The sequence below is a fragment of the Heterodontus francisci genome, chromosome 1 (genome assembly GCF_036365525.1).
Source record: "Heterodontus francisci isolate sHetFra1 chromosome 1, sHetFra1.hap1, whole genome shotgun sequence".
In the NCBI taxonomy this organism is placed as follows: Eukaryota; Metazoa; Chordata; class Chondrichthyes; order Heterodontiformes; family Heterodontidae; genus Heterodontus; species Heterodontus francisci.
Genome location: NC_090371.1, coordinates 201,566,402 through 201,585,612, shown reverse-complemented (window position 1 = coordinate 201,585,612; position 19,211 = coordinate 201,566,402). Strand labels below are relative to the sequence as shown.

The 19,211-nt window shown below is 42.4% G+C and overlaps 1 protein-coding gene across 1 annotated transcript in view; it reads left to right on the top strand.

Annotated features, from left to right (window-relative positions):
- Window positions 1-19,211, top strand: part of ablim2 (actin binding LIM protein family, member 2) — a 444,286-nt gene that overhangs the window by 144,999 nt on the left and 280,076 nt on the right. The window contains exon 3 of the mRNA XM_068019832.1: window positions 4,373-4,556. Within this exon, the coding sequence (XP_067875933.1) occupies window positions 4,373-4,556 (184 nt within the window). The remainder of the gene's footprint in view (window positions 1-4,372; window positions 4,557-19,211) is intronic.

Below are 19,211 nucleotides of genomic sequence, written 5' to 3'. Positions count from 1 at the left end.
TAATCTTACAGTGCAGCTATGGGAGCTCTGAATGGCTGCCACAAATGTTTTCTATTGTAGAGAAAACTGGATCAGTTGTCACAGGTCTCCCAGTATGCCAAGATTTACAAACCGTCACAGTAACGCATCGAAGATAGTAGAAAATATCCAGGTCAAGTGTATTGAGTCGGTCCATGCAAAGGATGACGCAAAGGCTGGGAGTTTTGACATAAAGAGGCATTATGACTGGGAGTCTCTCCTTGGGCTTCAACTCGTTGCAGCAAGTACCCAGAGGCCAGAGGAATTGCTGGTGATTGGTGATGGTGCCCGTCATCATCTTTCTAAGTTCTCAACAGTAAAAAATGTACTGCTTTTCAAACAAGGAAAGATGAAGGCTTCGTATAACAGGGCAAGCTGGACCAGAATTGGCTCGATTCCGAGTAGGACAAAAGGTGAGAGTCCTCAAACACACTTTGGGAACTTAATATCCTGCAGAGATTGATGGCTGTGTGACCAGCCCAGATTGTACAAGGTCATAATACCCAATGGTGCGATTCTCAGATGGAACCAAATTCAACTCAGACAGTTGTATGACAATACCACATTTGATAATCCTATGGCATCGTGTGCACGTTCAAAGACAAAGTCTAAAGATGAACATACAGAAGCTACAAGCACAGAGGAAAAGCATGTTAGCCAAAGTTCCGAGTTCCCAGAGTCTCAGAGGAGTCGTAAAGATGAGCTCAGCTCTGATAGGAGGTTTATGATAACAAGATCAGGACGAATAAGCAAACCTGTTATGTTTTAGAGACTGTTAAATGTGCTTACTTGAAACTTAGATTTTGTTTTATTCCTGTGTAGTTAGTCTGAACCGCAACATCATTGTATATTGTACATATGTTTTCTGATTAATGGGATATGTTTTTTATCTTTGGAAAAAAAGAGAGATGTTGTGGGATCACTTTAAGAGACTGTAAGTGGAGAGTCACCGAAGGAAGTGTTGTCGCATCACACGTGACTAAAATGCAATGGGTGTGGACTGACAGAGTAAGGGGTGTTCTTGTATTCGTGTGTATATGTAGGTTCCAGTTTACGTTATAATAAAGACCCACATATTCTTTGTATATTATTTGTATTCCTATGTATCTTATTATAATTCACGTACTAAAGGAACAAATACAAGAACAGGCGGTAGTTTAATTTTGTTTTATTTATTCTTGAGATGTAGGCCTCACTGGCTGCATTTATAGCCTATCCCTTGCCGTGAAGTAGTGGTGGTGGGCCTTTTTGATTTGCTGAAGTCCTTGTGGTAACTGTTCCCACAATGGCATTAGATTGGATATGAAAGAATATTGGCCCAGTGATGACGAAGAACCAGCAAAGTATTCCCATGTAAGGATGGTATGTTACTTGAAAGGGATCTTGGAGGTTATGATGTTCTCTCACATTGATGCTGCTGTCCTTCTCAGTAGTAGAGCTCATAGGAGAGGTGAGCATTTTATTATTTTCTATGCTACAAAGAGTGATATGTAATTAAGTTGAATTAAAGTTAAGATTGAGTTTAAATGTTGCTCTGAGGGCGGTAATCTGGCATAGCAGATTGCCCTTCTGTTGTAGAATTTGTCTACTTTTCATCCCATTGAAATCAGTTTTACCATCAAGTAGTAAAGGTGAAAATTACCCCAGTGTATTTGTTCATTTATTGTTTGTGCTGTAAACCAGGCTGTTGATCCATATTTGACCTTGTTGCAGTATAAAGTGTTTATTCGGCTTTAAAAAGATTGAATAGCAGTATGCAATAGCACATGCAAAATTATAGTATCTAGGTCATGTAAGTATAGGGCTAGATATTGGGAAGTAAAGGTAAATGCCTAGTGTTACGACCAGACGAAGAGGGGTCACAAGGCTCCCTTCTTGTCCTTTCTCTTATTTGACTGCAACAGGGTTTATTCCTTTTTAAGCAGTGGATGTGCTTACCACTTCAGTGAGTGTTTTACCTTTTACCCTTTGTTATGGTCAGACAGGTTTTCTTGAGTTTAATCAAGAAAAAGGTGAGTTTATTATACTTAACAATCTAAACCCAATCTAAATAAAATGATAAAACTACACTACACGTTCACGCTCACACAAGAATCACGCACACACAAATTGGTTACAGAGTAATGAGTAGATTTGTGATTGGATTCGAGTCCAGAACAAATAAAAATTAAATACACAGTTTGTGGAGTTGGGTGATTCTGTTGTCTTCCGGCTGAAGTTGTGTTCTTGAAGTCTTTGGCTGGTAGAAGTACCCTTTGTGGCTGACCCACCTGGTTCAGGGTTTTCTTGGAGGCGGAATTGCAGGTGGCATTCTTCCCCTGGTGTCTTTGTCTTGGATCTAGCAGCCGGCAGCTCGGCTTTGTACGGCCCGCCAGGCCTTCTGGAGAGTAAAAGAGAGAGACAGCCCTTCTGGCTTCTGCCCCGTTTGAGTCACTGGCTTGTCTACCTTTGTCGAAGGAAAACTCTCAGCTTTCACAGAGATGGACAGACGGTCACATGACTGTCTGTCTATTCTCTGGTGCCTTCCAATGAGATTCAAGTTTAGAAATTTCAGTCTCTCAGGCCTCAGGATGTTGATGTTTACACCTGGAAGGGTTGGCCCTTTCAATGTTAATGTCCGAGGATGTATTTGAATGTTTTACTAATGAAAGCAATCTCTGGTAGTTCAATCAATAGAGCAAGCTGTTGTTTTGGGTACAGGCGCATCAGACATGTATCTCCTCTTTGATGCCTTGGAATGTGCAAGTTGTTCAAATGCAAATTGTGGTGGCCATCTTGGCTGACAGCATTTTTAAACAGTTAACTGTAGGATTCCAGCTCCTCTTGTTTCATGAAAAGTTTAAAATAGGTTTCCAATTGATGAATTAAAAATCGTCCTTTGGCATAGCAGGTTTTCTTGATATTAGTCTTAAGAGATGCAGGATAAACTTAGAGCAGAGATAGGTGACACCGAGTACCAAATGTAGATGCAAAATTTGTAAGCCTCAAAAATGTTTTTATCTTAATGAAATGAAAACATGAAGTTTCACCTCCTTCTATCTTGCTATTTTGTTACAGAATTTGAGACCAAAGCAATTGAGGTCTTTCTCATTTAAAAAAAAACTTTGCGTTATTTGAGAAAGAAGAAATAACTCCACAGTGACACCTTTGAGACAGGGTTTTGCAAATGTAACACGTTTGTTTATTACATAGTTTTTCATCTCTTTCTCAGCACAAGGGCTTTCCTTTCTCACCTGCTTTCTTTTTCTAATATTTTTCCATGGCATTGTGACATTACTTCTCTTCAGTAATCTCTTTTCAGCATCTTTGCTCAGAATTGACGTCCTTTCGCAAGTTTTCATGAGATGGTTGTAAAATATTCAGGATAGAGTTAATTACATTAATAATGCATATTAGTGAATGCCACCTACTGAGAACTGTAAAACCAGCCTTGCTATTTCCTTAATAGTGATAACTGTGAAAGTAAAACACATTTTTATTTGTATTTCAACTATAAAGAAAATAGTTACTGCAGTACATATAGCAGAGCCTGTGATATAATGAATTCTGTTTTGTTTTCCCTCATTGATTGTGAAAATGGGGGAAAAAAAAGACTTGCATTTATATAGCACTTTTCATGGCTACCGAACGTCTCAAAGCACTTAACAGCCAATGAAATAATTTTGAAGTGTCGTAGCTTTTGTAATGTAGAAAATGCGCCAAATAGAGAGAACAATATATTCTGTGCTGTGGAATATTATTTTCATGTTTTTGATAGCGGGAAATTTTACTATCACCACTTATCTAATTTTGGCGAGTCTCTTTTACTTCCAGGACATGTATCTGGTGGTCTGAGCTCTATTACCATTAAGTGAAATTCTGCTGCCTTGGATTTACAGACTTTAATAGGGGCTGGGATTTTGGCCTCAGATGCAGAAATATTGATCATATCTTGCTGCTGTTGAAGTTTGTGGGGAAATAGGAGTGGAAATAAAAATTCAGTTTCAATTGATAAGAAATCAAAAGGTAAATTAGCATCAAAAAGCAGTTTCAATTGATTTCTTTGCAAAAATAAACATCTCTGGGTGCTGAAGGTATGATGACAGCCATTCCTGAAACAGCCATTCAGGCTTTTGGTTACCTCACTTTACCTGATTGTTACGTTGGGTAACCAGGTTGAGAATAGGCCATCGGTCCAAATGTGTTACCTTGTTTTCTGTTGGATTTCATCTCTGTATACCAGCCCTCTCTTACACCACAGAATGGTTCTGTTCTTTCATAATACATTACCACTAGAGAAAATAAGAGCTTTATAGTTTTAACTATAGCCTAAAACATGAATTCAAACTCAACTTTTTGTATGTTTTCATTCCAGTATGTGAATGTGACTTGGCCGAGGGTGGATTTTTTGTGAGACAAGGTGAATACATCTGCACTTGCGACTATCAGCGACTGTATGGAACACGCTGCTTCAGCTGTAATGAATTTATAGAGGGTGAAGTGGTTTCAGCCCTGGGCAAAACCTACCATCCAAAGTGCTTTGTTTGTGCTGTATGCAGGTAAGGTAATAAATTCTTATAGAATAATGTTAATGCGAAAGCCTGTAGGAGAAGGATTCAGTTTATAATTACTGAGGCTTCATAAATCTGTGGGTCGGTTCAACTCAGCATAAGTACTGAGATGCACTCACTCTGTACCTTTGCTAGTGATCTTGCAGAGGTGATTTGAATGTCTTTGATGGAGCCGGGCCACATCTGGGATTCTCCCACTGCTGACTGACCAAACTGGTTGAAAAGTCTGGCTGAGGACTTCAGTGTGGGTGCGTGGAGGTGGGAGGGGTATGGGTTTGCTAGGTATCCTCATGGTTGCCCCACGTTCGCTGCCTGGACACCCAACAGGACTTCACTTCTACTCCATGATTTGATGGTGGAACTGGGTTTGCCAGATGTAGCTGTGTCCATCATACACTAAGTCTTGAAGAAGACCACAGGCACAGAAATTCTGGCCCAATCCCTTCCCCTCCACCCCGGTCCCAGTCTAGTTTCCATTGGTTCCAGCAGACTCGCACCAAAGGTAGGGTTGAAGGCTACCAGAATCCCCGAACTATAATCTTTTAACTGTTTATGCATGTGTTACGGTCAAGTGAGGAGGGATTGAAGGACTTCGCTCTTTTCCCTTTCCTTGTTAGACCACAACAGGTTTAATTCTTTCCTAAAGTGGATGTACTGGCCAATTCAGTAGGTGTTTGATAACTTACTTGCTATGATCATAACAAGAGCCAATCGGACAGGTTTTCTTGAGTTAACAGAGAAAGAGGTTAACTTTATTATACCTAAACCAAACTAATAAAATAATAAACAATGCGCCAACTTTCACTCTCACACACACACACACTGGAAGTTACAGAGTGGGGAAAGGCAGATTGGTTGAGTTAGAGTTCATTACAAAAGGTATACAGTCTGTGGGGTTTGGTGATTCGGCTATCTTCTAGCTGTATTCAGTGGTCCTGAGGCTTTTAGTTTGAAGAGGTAGATGACTGGTTCATTGAGTCTCTTGGAGATAGCAATGTGGATGATTTCTTCCAATGAGGTTTCTGATTGTAGACAGAGTATGCAAAGGTGGGCAGTCAACAAGAAGGATTTAAAAGCTTTCAAGCTGAAATGGAGAGAGAGAGAGGGACCCCCACTTATGGTCTGCACGAGTCAGAGTCCAGTTGCTTCTTTTCTGCTGCAGAGAAAACACCAACTTAAAACCACAGATGGGGAAGGGCTTGTCACATGACAGTCAGTCAGTCATTCAAACATAGCAGTTAGCAGTATTTTTTAGTGCTGAGAGAACAGGTAGTTCCTTTAAACCTCCTGGGTCTTGATTCTTGCTGGGGAATGCAGGAATTTTGTCTCTCTCACAAGCATTGTAGAGTAGGATACAGTGTTGCAAATTAGGTGATCATCTTAAACTGAAAGGATGACTTTGCTGGCAGCTTGTCTTTTAAAAAATGTCTTCTAAAAAATAAAAATTCAGATCTCTGGTCAGTGGAGAAAATTATCAATCAACAAACTATTTTGGCATAACAGCACGGTACTGAAATCTTAGGGTCACTTTACTCCTTAAAACCTCTGCATTTGTTTTTACAATATTGTGTGCATATATAATTGCAGTTTAATTCATAGAATCATAGAATGTTTAAGGCACAGAAAGAGGCCACTTGGCCCATTGTGTCTGTGCCGGCTGAAAAACAATCCACCTTATCTAATCCAACCTTCTAGCATTTGGTCCGTAGTCCTGCAGCTTACGGCACTTGAGATGCATATCCAGACTCCTTTTGAATGAGTTGAGGGTCTCTGCCTCAACTACCCTTTCAGGCAGTGAGTTCCAGACCGTCACCACCCTCTGGGTGAAAATGTTTTTCCCCATCTCCCCATTAATCTTTCTGCCAATCAGTTTAAATCTATGCCCCCTCATCACTGACCTCTCTGCTAAGGTGAATAGGCCCTTCACCTCCACTCTATCCAGGCCCCTCAAAATTTTGTTCATTTCAATCAGATCTTCCCTCAGCCTTCTCTGTTCCAAGGAGAACAACCCCAGCTTAACCAATCTTTCCTCATAGCTACATTTTTCCAGTCCTGGCAATATCCTCATAAATCTTCTCCGTTCCCTCTCTAGTGCAATTACATCCTTTCTGTAATGAAGTGACCAGAACTGCACACTGTACTCAAGTTGTGGCCTAACCAATGAGTTATACAGTTCCAGCATAACCTCCCTGCTCTTATAGGCTATATATTGGCTAATAAAAGAAAGGATTCCATGTGTCTTCTTAACCACCTTATCAACCTGTCCTGTTACCTTCAGGGATCTGTGGACATTCTCACCAAGGTCCTTTTACACTTCTCAGTATTTTCCCATTAATTGCGTATTCCTTTGCCTTGTTTGACCTCCCCAAATGCATCACCTCACACTTCTCCAGGTTGAATTCCATTTGCCAATTTTCTGCCCATCTGCCCAGACCATCAATATCTTCCTGCAGCCTGCAACTATCTTGCTCGCTATCTACCACACGGCCAATCTTTGTGTCGCCCGCAAACTTCTTGATTATGCCGCCTACATTTACGTCCAAATCATTAATATACACCACAATAAGCAGGGGACCCAATACTGAGCCCTGCGGAACGCCAGTGGGAACAGCCCTCAAGTCACTAAAACAACTGTCAACAATTACTCTTTGTTTCCTGCCACTGAGCCAATTTTGTATCCACCTTTCTGCAATTCCCTGGATTTCATGGGATTTATTTTTAACCAGTCTGCCATGTGGGTCCTTGTCAAAAGCCTTGCTAAAATCCATGTGGACCACATTAGCTGCACTGCCCTCAACTATCTTCCTTGTTACTTCTTCAAAAAATTTGATCATGTTGGTCAAACAAGATCTTCCCTTAACAAATCCATGCTGACTATCCTTGATTAACCTGTGCCTTTCTAAGTGACAGTTTATCCTCTCTCTCAGAATAGATTCCAATAATTTGCCCACTACTGAGGTTAGACTGACTGGCCTGTAATTATTCGGTCTATCCTTCGCTCCCTTTTTAAACAGAAGTACAACATTACCAGTTCTCCTATCCTCTGGCACCACACCTCTATCCAGTGAGGACTGGAAAATGATGGTCAGACCCTCTGCTATTTCCTCTCTTGGTTCTTTTAACAGCCTGGGATACATTTCATCTGGCCCTGGTGATTTATCAACTTTCAAGGATGCTAATCCCATTAATACTTCCTCTCTCCCTATGCTTACCACATCCAATACTTCACACTCATCCTCCTTAACTACAATATCTGCATCATCCCCTTCTTTTGTGAAGACAGACGCAAAATATTCATTAAAAACCATACCAATATCTTCCGCTCCTACACATAGGTTACCTTTTTGGTCTTTTATGGGCTTTACTCTTTCCTTAGTTATTCTCTTACTCTTAATGTATTGATAAAAACATCTTTGGGTTCACCTTGATTTTGTTTGCCAATATTCATTCATGTCCTGTCTTTGCTTTCTTAATTTCCTTTTTGACTTCACCCCTCCACTTTCTATACTCCTCTTGGCTTTCTGTAGTATTGAGTTCTTGGTGTCATAGAGTCAAAGAGTTATACAGGACAGAAACAGGCCCTTCGGCCCATCGTGTCCGTGCCGGCCATCAAGCAGCTATCTATTCTAATCCTATTTTCCAGCCCTTGACCTGTTGCCTTGTATGCTATGGCATTTCAAGTGATCGTCTATAAACTTCTTAAATGTTGTGAGGGTACTTGCCTCTACCACCCCTTCAGGTAATGTATTCCAGATTCCAGCCACCCTCTGGGTGAAATTTTTTTTTCCTCAAATCCCCTCTAAACCTCTTGCCCCCCTTACCTTAAATCCATGCCCCTGGTTATTGACCCCCTAAGGGAAAAGGTTTCTTCCTATCTACCCCAGTTGTGGCCGAAATGGCGTTTTATACAGCTCCATCATAACCTCCCTGCTCTTATAGTCTATGCCTTGGCTAATAAAGGCAAGTATCCCATACGCCTTCCTACCTGTGCTGCTGGCCACAGGTCCACTGCTCTGCTGGAAGATATAAATTTCATGATGACTTATTCAGAAGTGGCACAATCCTTTATAGATAGATATCTGTGATTACATATCTCACGAGTTTGTGACCTATCTAAATAAATATATTGCAAATTAACTATTAGGGGCTTGCAAGGTTCTGTTTTGGAGTATGGTTCTGGGTCATATGTTCCATTGTATATATTCAGTTTTAGTGTTCTACCATTCTTGTATAGGCCTCAGTAAGACGTGAGACAGCTTATAGCATAAACATGTCTTATACACAGGCATGGAAACATAGCCACTGAAAACATTGGTGTAGTAAATATAGGTCAAAAGTCACACCATCACCAGACACCAATAGTTAAATCTATAATCTTCTCCTGCTAGTTTCCTGACTCATTTGATTCACTGTTCAGAATTTCTTCTGCTGTGTTTTTGTGGTTGCTAAGCAACAAATTAGCATCTGTAATGTAGTAACAATGTACACAAGGTTGTGAGCTCCATTGTCTGCATTAGAATTGGCCACGCTATAATAAAATTTATGAACAATCAGGTTTGTAACTGTCAGTTTTGCTTTTGCTTTCATTATTTTTATTTGAATTTTTGTATTATATCATGATGAGGCCTGTTGATAGATTATAGAACTATTTCCTCTTCTAGCTCCCAGTGATCAGAGAAGGAAATGGTAAGGTTGCTTTCTCATTGTGTTTGATTTTCTGTGCAGCAATAGAAAAATACATCCAAAGGATGGTAGACGTGACCTCTAATTGAAATTTTTGTAATTGGCTCAGGATGGAGCATCAGACCTACATTATTGCACTAAGAATACACGAGCTACTGTGACAATATCCCACGTTATAGATCAATCCAAAAAGTCCACATACAATATACCTGTCGTTATATGGAACACTCTCCCAGGCATTGTTCTTGTTCAGAATTCTGTTTGTTGTATGTATAAGTGTCATGCAGGCACCCACCTGCCAAGAATGAGGCACATTAATTTTGCCTCATGGACATTAAATTTCAAATTGTTGCTGGGAAGAAGAGAAGGCCTGTAACAAGGGGTTGCCAGGTCCCTGGCTGGAAAGACATTTTTGCAGACAGTGTTTGGAACAAAGGAGCTATCGCCTGCTCCAATACAATCCATAAACAGACGTGGTCAAACCAGTTAGTCACATGACTAATCTGCTTGGCAGTCTGTTTTTTTTTTTCTGAATTGTAGAGTTTGAACTGCGAGCCTGGAAAAAGCAAAATACTCCTGGACTGAAGCAGACCTCCTCTCCTGTCTGGCTGCTCCCATCTCTTTCTCACGGAACTCGAAAACCCACTGAAGACACATGAACCCCAAGAGAGAAAAGTCTCCTACAGTGAACAAGCTTTGAGAAGAATACTAGGCCCCAACGAAAAGCAAGGGTTACCTACAATCAAGGACTCTACAGTGAGCTCAAAGAACCAGAACAGCAACTCTTCAGATATTGCCTCAAACCAGTCCACTTTATTTTTCTTCTGCTCTTTTCCGTCTCTATTTGCATGTATGTATCGCGTATACATGCTAGCATGGTCGTGTCATGTATCCGTAGAGTTTAAGTTTAATAAATTTCACTTTTCTTCTTTAAACCTGAGAAAACCAGTTGTGCTGGTTTATTTGCCTTATAATTGGAAAGGATTCACCAAGGGGGAGCTAAAAGAAATGGAGTTTTTAAAATTTAAACCCGATTTCATTAAGACCAGGTGAAGGCTGAGAGGGAACCCTAGACCTCTTTCTCACCAGGTGGTAACAATAGAACTAAAGCTCAGAAGATTCACCATCGCTGGGACAGGTTATGAAGAAACATTATCTCCCCAGTGAGATACTTTTCTCTCTTGGGGTTCATAGAGTCATACAGCATAGAAACAGGCCCTTCGGCCCACCACGTCCATGCCGACCGCAATGCCTATCTATACTAATCCCACCTGCCTGCATTAATTCCATATCCCTCCATGCCTTGCTCATTCAAGTGCCTGTTCAGATGCCTCTTAAATGTTGCTACTGTTCCTGCCTCCATCGCCTCCACCACCTCCTCTGGCAGCTCATTCCAGATACCCAATATTCTTTGTGTGAAAAATTTACCCCTCTGATCCCCTTTAAACCTCCTCCCTCTCACCTTAAATCTATGCCCTCTAGTTTTAGTCACCCCTACCATGGGAAACAGACTCTGGCTATCTACCCTATCTATGCCTCTCATAATTTTATATACCTCTATTATGTCCCCTTGTCAGCCTCCTTTGCTCCAGGGAAAACAGACCCAGCCTATCCAATCTCTCTTTATAACTCAAGCCCTCCAAACCAGGCAACATCCTTGTGACTCTTTTCTGCACCCTCTCTGAGCTTAATCACATCTTTCCTGTAGTGCGGCGACCAGAACTGCACACAGTACTCCAGGTGTGGCCGAACCAACGTGATGTACAACTGTAACATGACGTCCCAAGTCTTGTTCTCAACACCTCGGCTGATGAAGGCAAGCATGCCATACGCCTTCTTCACTACCCTGTCTACCTGTGTTGCCACATTTAGGGAACTATGTACTTGCACCCCAAGATCTCTCTGCTCAACAACACTCCCCAGGGCCCTGTCATTCGCTGTATATGTCCTGCCCTGGTTTAACTTCCCAAAATGCATCACTTCGCACTTGATGTGTCTTCAGTGGATTCAGCCGCTTGTGAGAAAGAGATGGGAGCAGACAGGAGAGATCTTCTCAGTCCAGGAGCAAAAACACTTTCTGAGCTCAAACTCTCTATGGCTAGTTCACAAAAACCCTGGAACAGACAGTTAGTCATGTGACCAGTTGGTCCAACCAGTGTTGGCCCCTGTGGATTGCATCACCCCAGTAGGCCCTTGAATGCACTTCCCCACCACCTCACTTTCTGGTGATCAACATCCATTGTAGGTTAAATGTGTCAGGGAATGGTCCTTTGTCGACACAGGCGCCATCTGTTAGCATGCAACTGTTTTTCCAGTCACGACTGATCTGTTCAACAAGTCATTTCCTCGCTGCAGTAACGGTTCAAAATCAATTTTCATATGACAAAACCAATGTGCCTCATTCTTGGCAGTTGGGGGCCTGCATGAAACCTCTATACCCAGTGGAATGAAATGCAATTTGAGAAAAGCGCATTTCATTAAAAGGGTCGACAGAAAATATAAGATACAGAAAAAGAACATGCATTTCTTTCATTCATTCCCATTCATTCATAAATCCTAAAACTTATTACAGCCTGACTTTTCTTGCAGCCAGTGCTGCTTTAATTGCCCCCCTTTTTGGCATCCCAGTAAACATGTGGTTCTTTGGTGATGTTTTTCTTCAGTTTGCCCATTTCCATGGCTACCTAGAGTATTTGAGATGGTTAGGTTCAATTAGCCTGAGTTGGAATTCTTTTTTCAGGAAAGTCTATCCTGAACTTTCTTTCAGTGCCTTGTTGAGTCATGTAAAGGTTTTTGACCTCAGGGGGGGTGGTTCTGTTTTCTTCTGACTGTGGGGGAGGATTAACACATGGGAATATTATACTTTGCTATCACAGAGACCTGGTTGAGGGAAAGGCAGACTGGCAGCTCAATATTCCAGGGTATATAATCTTGAGGCGTGATGGGGGTGGGGGGCGTAAAAGAGGAGGTGACATTGCACTATTGATCAAGGAGTCAATTACTGCAGTAAGGAGGGATGATATTTTAGAAGGTTCCTCAAATGAGGCCATATGGGTAGAACTTAAAAACAAAAAGGGGGCAATCACTTGGCTGGGAGTGTACTACACCCTCCAAACAGTCAGGGAGAGATAGAGGAGCAGATATGTAGTTAAATCTCAGAGAGGTATAAAATTAATAGGGTAATAATAGGATTTCAACTTCCCCAATATTAACTGGGATAGTCTTAGTGCAAAAGGCTTAAAGGGTGCAGAATTCTTAAAGTGCATCCAGGGGAGCTTTTTGAGCCAGCACGAAGAAAGTCCTACAAGAGAAGGGCAGTACTGGACCTAATCCTGGGGAATGAAGCCAGATAAGTGGTAGAAGTGTCAGTGGGGGTGCATTTTGGGGATAGTGATCATAACTCTGTAAGATTTAATGTAGTTATGGAAAAGGACAAAGATGGACCGGAAATAAAGGTACTGAATTGGGGGAAGGCCGATTTCAATATGATAAAACAGAATCTGGCCAAAGTGGACTGGGAGCAGCTACTTGTAGGAAAGTCTACATCAGACTAGTCATTCAAAAAGGAAATAGTGAGGGCCAACATGTTCCCGTAAAGGTGAAGGGGAGGACCAACAAGTCTAGGGGACCCTAGATGTCAAGGGATATAGAAGATTGGATAAGGGAAAAAAAAGGAGGCTTAAGGCCGATTCAGAGCTCTGAAAACAGTGGAGGCCCGAGAGGAGTATAGAAAGTGTAGGGGGGTACTTAAAAATGTAATTAGGAGAGCAAAGAGGGGGGCATGAAAAAATACTGGTGGCAAGATAAAGGAAAATCCCAAGGCGTTTTATAAGTATATTAAGGGCAAGAGGATAACCAGGGAAAGAGTACGGCCTATTAGGGACCAAAATGGCAATCTGTGTGTGGAGCCGAAGGACATGGGTGAGGTCTTAAATGATTACTTTCATCTGTGTTCACTATGGAGAAGGACGATGTAGGTGTAGCGATCAGGGAGGGGGATTGTGATATATTTGAACAAATTAGCGTTGAAAGGGAGGAGGTATTAGCTGTTTTAGCGGGCTTATAAGTGGATAAATCCCCAGGCCCAGATGAGATGTATCCCAGGCCGTTATGTGAGGCAAGGGAGGAGATATCAGGGGGTCTGACACAAATTTTTAAATCCTTTCTGGCCACGGGAGACGTGCCAGAGGACTGGAGGACAGCGAATGTGGTACCATTATTCAAGAAGGGTAGCAGGGATAAACCAGTTAATTACAGGCCAGTGAGTCTAACATCAGTGGCAGGGAAACTATTGGAAAAAATTCTGAGGGACAGGATTAATCTCCACTTGGAGAGGCAGGGATTAATCAGGGATAGTCAGCATGGCTTTGTCAGGGGGAGATCATTTCTAACAAACCTGATTGAATTCTTCAAGGAAGTGACTAGGTTTGTAGATGAGGGTAAAGCAGTAGTCTACATGGACTTCAGTCAGATGGGAGATTGGTTCAGAAGGTAAGAGCCCATGGAATCCAGGGCAAATTGGATCCAATATTGGCTTAGTGGCAGAAGGCAGAGGGTGATGGTCGAGGGTTGTTTTTGCGATTGGAAGCCTGTGACCAGTGGTGTACTGCAGGGATCAGTGCTGGGACTCTTGCTGTTTGTAGTGTACATTAATGATTTAGATGTGAATATAGGATATATGATCAGTGAGTTCGCAGATGACACGAAAATTGGTGGTATAAATAGTGCGGAGGAAAGCCTTGGATGACAGGACGATATCGCCCCCTAGTTAACTCAAGCCACCTCAGCTCTCTCTCTCCGCATTCCTTCTGAATGGTTCTTTCTCTCTCTCCTGACTTGCGTTCTCTCTCTCCTCTCTCTTTTTCTCCATGTTCCTTCTGGAAGGTTCTTTCTTTTTCTCTCCACTCTCTCTCTTTCTCTTTGTCTTCTAATTCAAGCTTCAGCTCTCTTTCTTCGCATTCCTTCCGGAATATTCTTACTCTCGCTCTCTCCTCTCTCTCTCTCTCTCATTCCTTCTCCTGTCTTTTTCTACGCGTTCCTTCTGGAAGCCTGTTTCTTTCTACCTCTCCTGCCTCTCCCTCTCTTTTTCCTATCTCTCCCTTTCTCTTCCTCTTTCCTTGTCTTCTAATTCAAGTTTCCTTTGTTCCAATTGTATCTTTGCTAGCAGTACTCTGTCAGGGTCTACTTGTTAACCCTGCTTCTGCTTCTTCAGATTCAAGGGAAAAATGGTTGGCCACTCGTCTTCAGAGTTCAGACTTGTTAGCCTTGCCACAAACAGTGATCCTACAATGCTCAGCCATTTTCTTCAACTCCTCCATAGACAGTACTTTTAACTTATCCCAAGTTGCTTCACCCTGGCTTGGGGAGCTACTAGCTTCAGTCGCAGACATGTTAGTATTCAATCACACACGTCCACAAGAAAATCTGTATTGAAATCTTGTTCTTTTTTGATTGGGAACGATTTGGCTTCCCACTTATAATTTCTCTCGTTTGTCTGTGGATAAAATACAGGACGGTAGCCCCCAAATTTCTGTTACGACCAGGTGAGAAAGAGGTCTAGGGGTCCCCAGTCTTCACCCGGTCTTAATTTTAATTTAAAAACACCGTGTTTTTAGCTCCCCCTTGGCGAATCCTTATTCACCGCTTTCTAATTATAAGGCAAAGAAACCAGCACAAACAGGCTTTCTTAGGTTTAAATAAGAAAAGCTGAAATATATTAAACTTGAACTTAAACTCTAATTTGGTTGATGCCTATGGATACACAATACGCCCACGCTAGCATGCATACGCGATACATACATGCAAATAGAGACAGAAAAGAGCAGAAGAAAAATAAAGTGGAAAAGTTTGAGGCAATATCTGAGGAGGTTTTTTTGTGTTCCGGTTCTTTGAGCTCACGGTAGAGTTCTTGATTGTAGGTAGATTTTACTTTTCGTTGGGGCCCAGTATTCTTCTTAAACTGTGTTCACTGTAGGAGACTTTTCTCTCTTGGGGTTCATGTGTCTTCAGTGGATTCAGAGGCTTGTGAGAAAGAGAGGGGAGCAGACAGGAGAGATATTCTCAGTCCGGGAGCAAATAGTCTTTCCAAGTTCAAACTCTCTGTGGCTGGTCCAAAAAAACCCTGGAATAGCCTGTTAGTCATGTGACCAGCTGGTCCAACCAGTTCTGGCCCCTGTGGATTGCATCACCCAGCAGGCCCTGGAATGCACTTCCCCACCCCCTCACTGTCCAGTGATCAACATTCATTATGGGTTGAATGTGTCAGGGAATGATCCTTTGTCTACACAAGCACCGTTTGTTAGTATGCAAATGTTTTTTCCAGCCACGGCTGATCTGTTCAACAAATCATTTCCTTACTCCAGCAACAGTTCAAAATCAATGTTCATATGACAAAACCAATGTGCCTCATTCTTGGCTGGTGGGAGCCTGCATGACACTATAAAATTACACACAATAGATTTATCATGTTTGTTCAAAAGCAAAATACTGCAGCTGCTGGAAATCTGAAATAAAAACAGAAACTGCTGGAAATACTCAGCAGTTCAGGTAACATTTGTGGTGAGAGAAACAGAGTTAACGTTTTAGGGCGAAAACGTTCTGATGAAAAGTTACTGGCAGAGTATTCCATGCCTTAAAAACCCTTTGCGTACAGAAACAAATTCTCCAAACTACTCCATTTGCGTTTCTGATTATCTTAAATGTGTGCCCCTCTGGTTATTGGCTCACAGAGCAGTAGAAATAGATTTTCCATGTTGTGTTTACAGCAGCCCTTTATTATTTTAAACACCTGCATCAGATCTCCTCTCAACCTTCTATCATTGAATGAAAAGAGCCACAGTTTCTCCAGTCTTTCTTCATACTTAAAGCCTCTCAACAGCGCCGGAAAGCAGTGGAAACCCGGTCTACAAATATAAGAAATGTTTATGCCACAGCTCTGCCAAAATTATGACGGAGCAGTGCTAAGGAAATTTCAGGCTCCTGACATGTCCTTGATATGTAGTATTATGCAGATTTTTATTAAAAGTAGTCAATTTCAAATTTTAGATAGCTTTAGTGCCTCGGTACATGAAATCACCTAAGGTTCTCAGGTCAATGTGCTTGATTCGCGGTACTCCCAATTTCCCAGTGATTTAAAATTAATCATTCATGAACCTGGAGCATTGCAATTGGGCACAATGGCCTCCATGCTTAACCCTCCAGTCTTGTGTGTCCATCAACTGAAGTGACGCAAAATTTTCATTCTTGTTGGGGGAAGATCTGCTTGTACAAGAGGTTCATACTTGGTAACATTAACCAGGGGTAGAGTGGTCTCCTGGACTAACTTTTGATTGCTGAACCAGGTTGGTGAGGAATTTTGCAATTTCCTCCTAATTGTTCTTATCTGCTTTCTCACCTCCCCCAGGAGATTACATGGCTTGCAGACAGGGCGCAGAGAATATGTTTTATGATGTACATGGCGTCAGAACTATACGGGACCGGCTGGATGGAACAGCAGGCCTTTTCCTGTCTGTTATCATCAGAGCCCTTTCCTATCCTGAGTGGTGTGAAACAGGACTGTGTTCTCGCACCCACACTTTTTGGGATTTTCTTCTCCCTGCTGCTTTCACATGCGTTCAAGTCCTCTGAAGAAGGAATTTTCCTCCACACAAGATCAGGGGGCAGGTTGTTCAACCTTGCCCATCTAAGAGCGAAGACCAAAGTACGGAAAGTCCTCATCAGGGAACTCCTCTTTGCTGACGATGCTGCTTTAACATCTCACACTGAAGAGTGTCTGCAGAGACTCATCGACAGGTTTGCGGCTGCCTGCAATGAATTTGGCCTAACCATCAGCCTCAAGAAAACAAACATCATGGGGCAGGACGTCAGAAATGCCCCATCCATCAATATTGGCGACCACGCTCTGGAAGTGGTTCAAGAGTTCACCTACCTAGGCTCAACTATCACCAGTAACCTGTCTCTAGATGCAGAAATCAGCAAGCGCATGGGAAAGGCTTCCACTGCTATGTCCAGACTGGCCAAGAGAGTGTGAGAAAATGGCGCACTGACACGGAACACAAAAGTCCGAGTGTATCAGGCTTGTGTCCTCAGTACCTTGCTCTATGGCAGCGAGGCCTGGACAACGTATGTCAGCCAAGAGCGACGTCTCAATTCATTCCATCTTCGCTGCCTCCGGAGAATACTTGGCATCAGGTGGCAGGACCGTATCTCCAACACAGAAGTCCTCGAGGCGGCCAACATCCCCAGCTTGTACACCCTACTGAGTCAGCGGCGCTTGAGATGGCTTGGCCATGTGAGCCGCATGGAAGATGGCAGGATCCCCAAAGACACATTGTACAGCGAGCTCGCCACTGGCATCAGACCCACCGGGCGTCCATGTCTCCGCTTTAAAGACGTCTGCAAATGCGACATGAAATCCTGTGACATTGATCACAAGTCGTGGGAGTCAGATGCCGCCGTTCGCCAGAGCTGGCGGGCAGCCATAAAGACGGGGCTAAAGTGTGGCGAGTCGAAGAGACTTAGTAGTTGGCAGGAAAAAAGACAGAGGCGCAAGGGGAGAGCCATCTGTGTAACAGCCCCGACAATCAAATTTCTCTGCAGCACCTGTGGAAGAGCCTGTCACTCTAGAATTGGCCTTTATAGCCACTCCAGGCACTGCTTCACAAACCACTGACCATCTCCAGGCGCTTATCCATTGTCTCTCGAGATAAGGAGGCCAAAGAAGAAGAAGATTTTTTATATGTTTATACTGTGTTTAGGTCTGTCAGAGGTGTCGTGTATACAGAGGTTCAGCTGGCTGAGGTCTGTGTAATCTTGAATGACAATTTAAAAGAACTGTTAATATCATTTAACTGGTGTCTAGCAGCTGTAAAAGTGAAAGCAGCCAGTAATTATTTTAGCAGGTGGGTCTTTACAGGCAGCAGGAATTAATTTTGTTTCTAGCTATTTGTCAAGACACAGTGGCTGAAAAAATTGACTTTCACCCAAAACAGGTATGAAGTGGTTGGAGCAATCACTCCGCCTGCCTGTTCATGCCAATGAAAGGCCTGAACAAAATTTGGGTTTGGGCTTTATTTAAATGCTTTCAGTGAACTGCAGACACCAAATGTCCAGCAGGTTGCATTTGGGACTGGGAAGGTAGGCGATATCAAAGAGGACCTTGAATGGGCTGGCAGTGGGCCGGAGCTGATTAGAGGACGTTTGCAACAAAAATAAAAGCTCAACATTTTGTGGAAGATTTTTTGAGCAGCCTCCAGCAGGCTGCTTACACATTTACAAGCCTGCCTGAATATTGCATCAGCTGCACCTTGGGCATCAAAGGGGAAATAGTTGGGCCTCTGTGCCCCTACGGTTTTCAATCACCAGCCGTCCATTATATTTCTATCCCAATGTCTGCCTGTTTTCAATAGTGACTAATGCACCCTTCCTAAGGGTTCATGCGTGGGCAATTCCACAAGATTGCAGAGGTACTGGTGAAGGACACCAAAATCATGTAACCACTGAAATAAAAGCAAAATACTACGGATGCTGGAAATCTGAAATAAAAACAAAGTACTCGAAATACTCAGCAGGTCTGCCAGCAGCTGTGAAGAGGGAAACAGTTGACATTTCAAGTCAGCTATGACTCATCTTCAGAACTGAAAGAAGCTAGAAATGTGATGGGTTTTATTCCATTGATGGGGGGAGGGGGAGGAAGAACAAAAGGGAAGGTCTATGATAGGGTAGAGGGCAGGAGAGGTTAAATGACAAAGGTGTCGAGAACAAAAGGCAAAGCGAGTGGTAATAATTGTAGTAAAAGACAAACCATTTGTCCAGAGAGAGTGTTAATGGCAAAATAGTGAACAGCTGTGTCTGAAAGCAAAAACATGGGAAAACAAGTTTTAAGACTAGCACATGGTTTAAAAAAAAACAACCAAAATGGGGGTCATGGTCTGAAATTGTTGGACTCAATGTTGAGTCCAG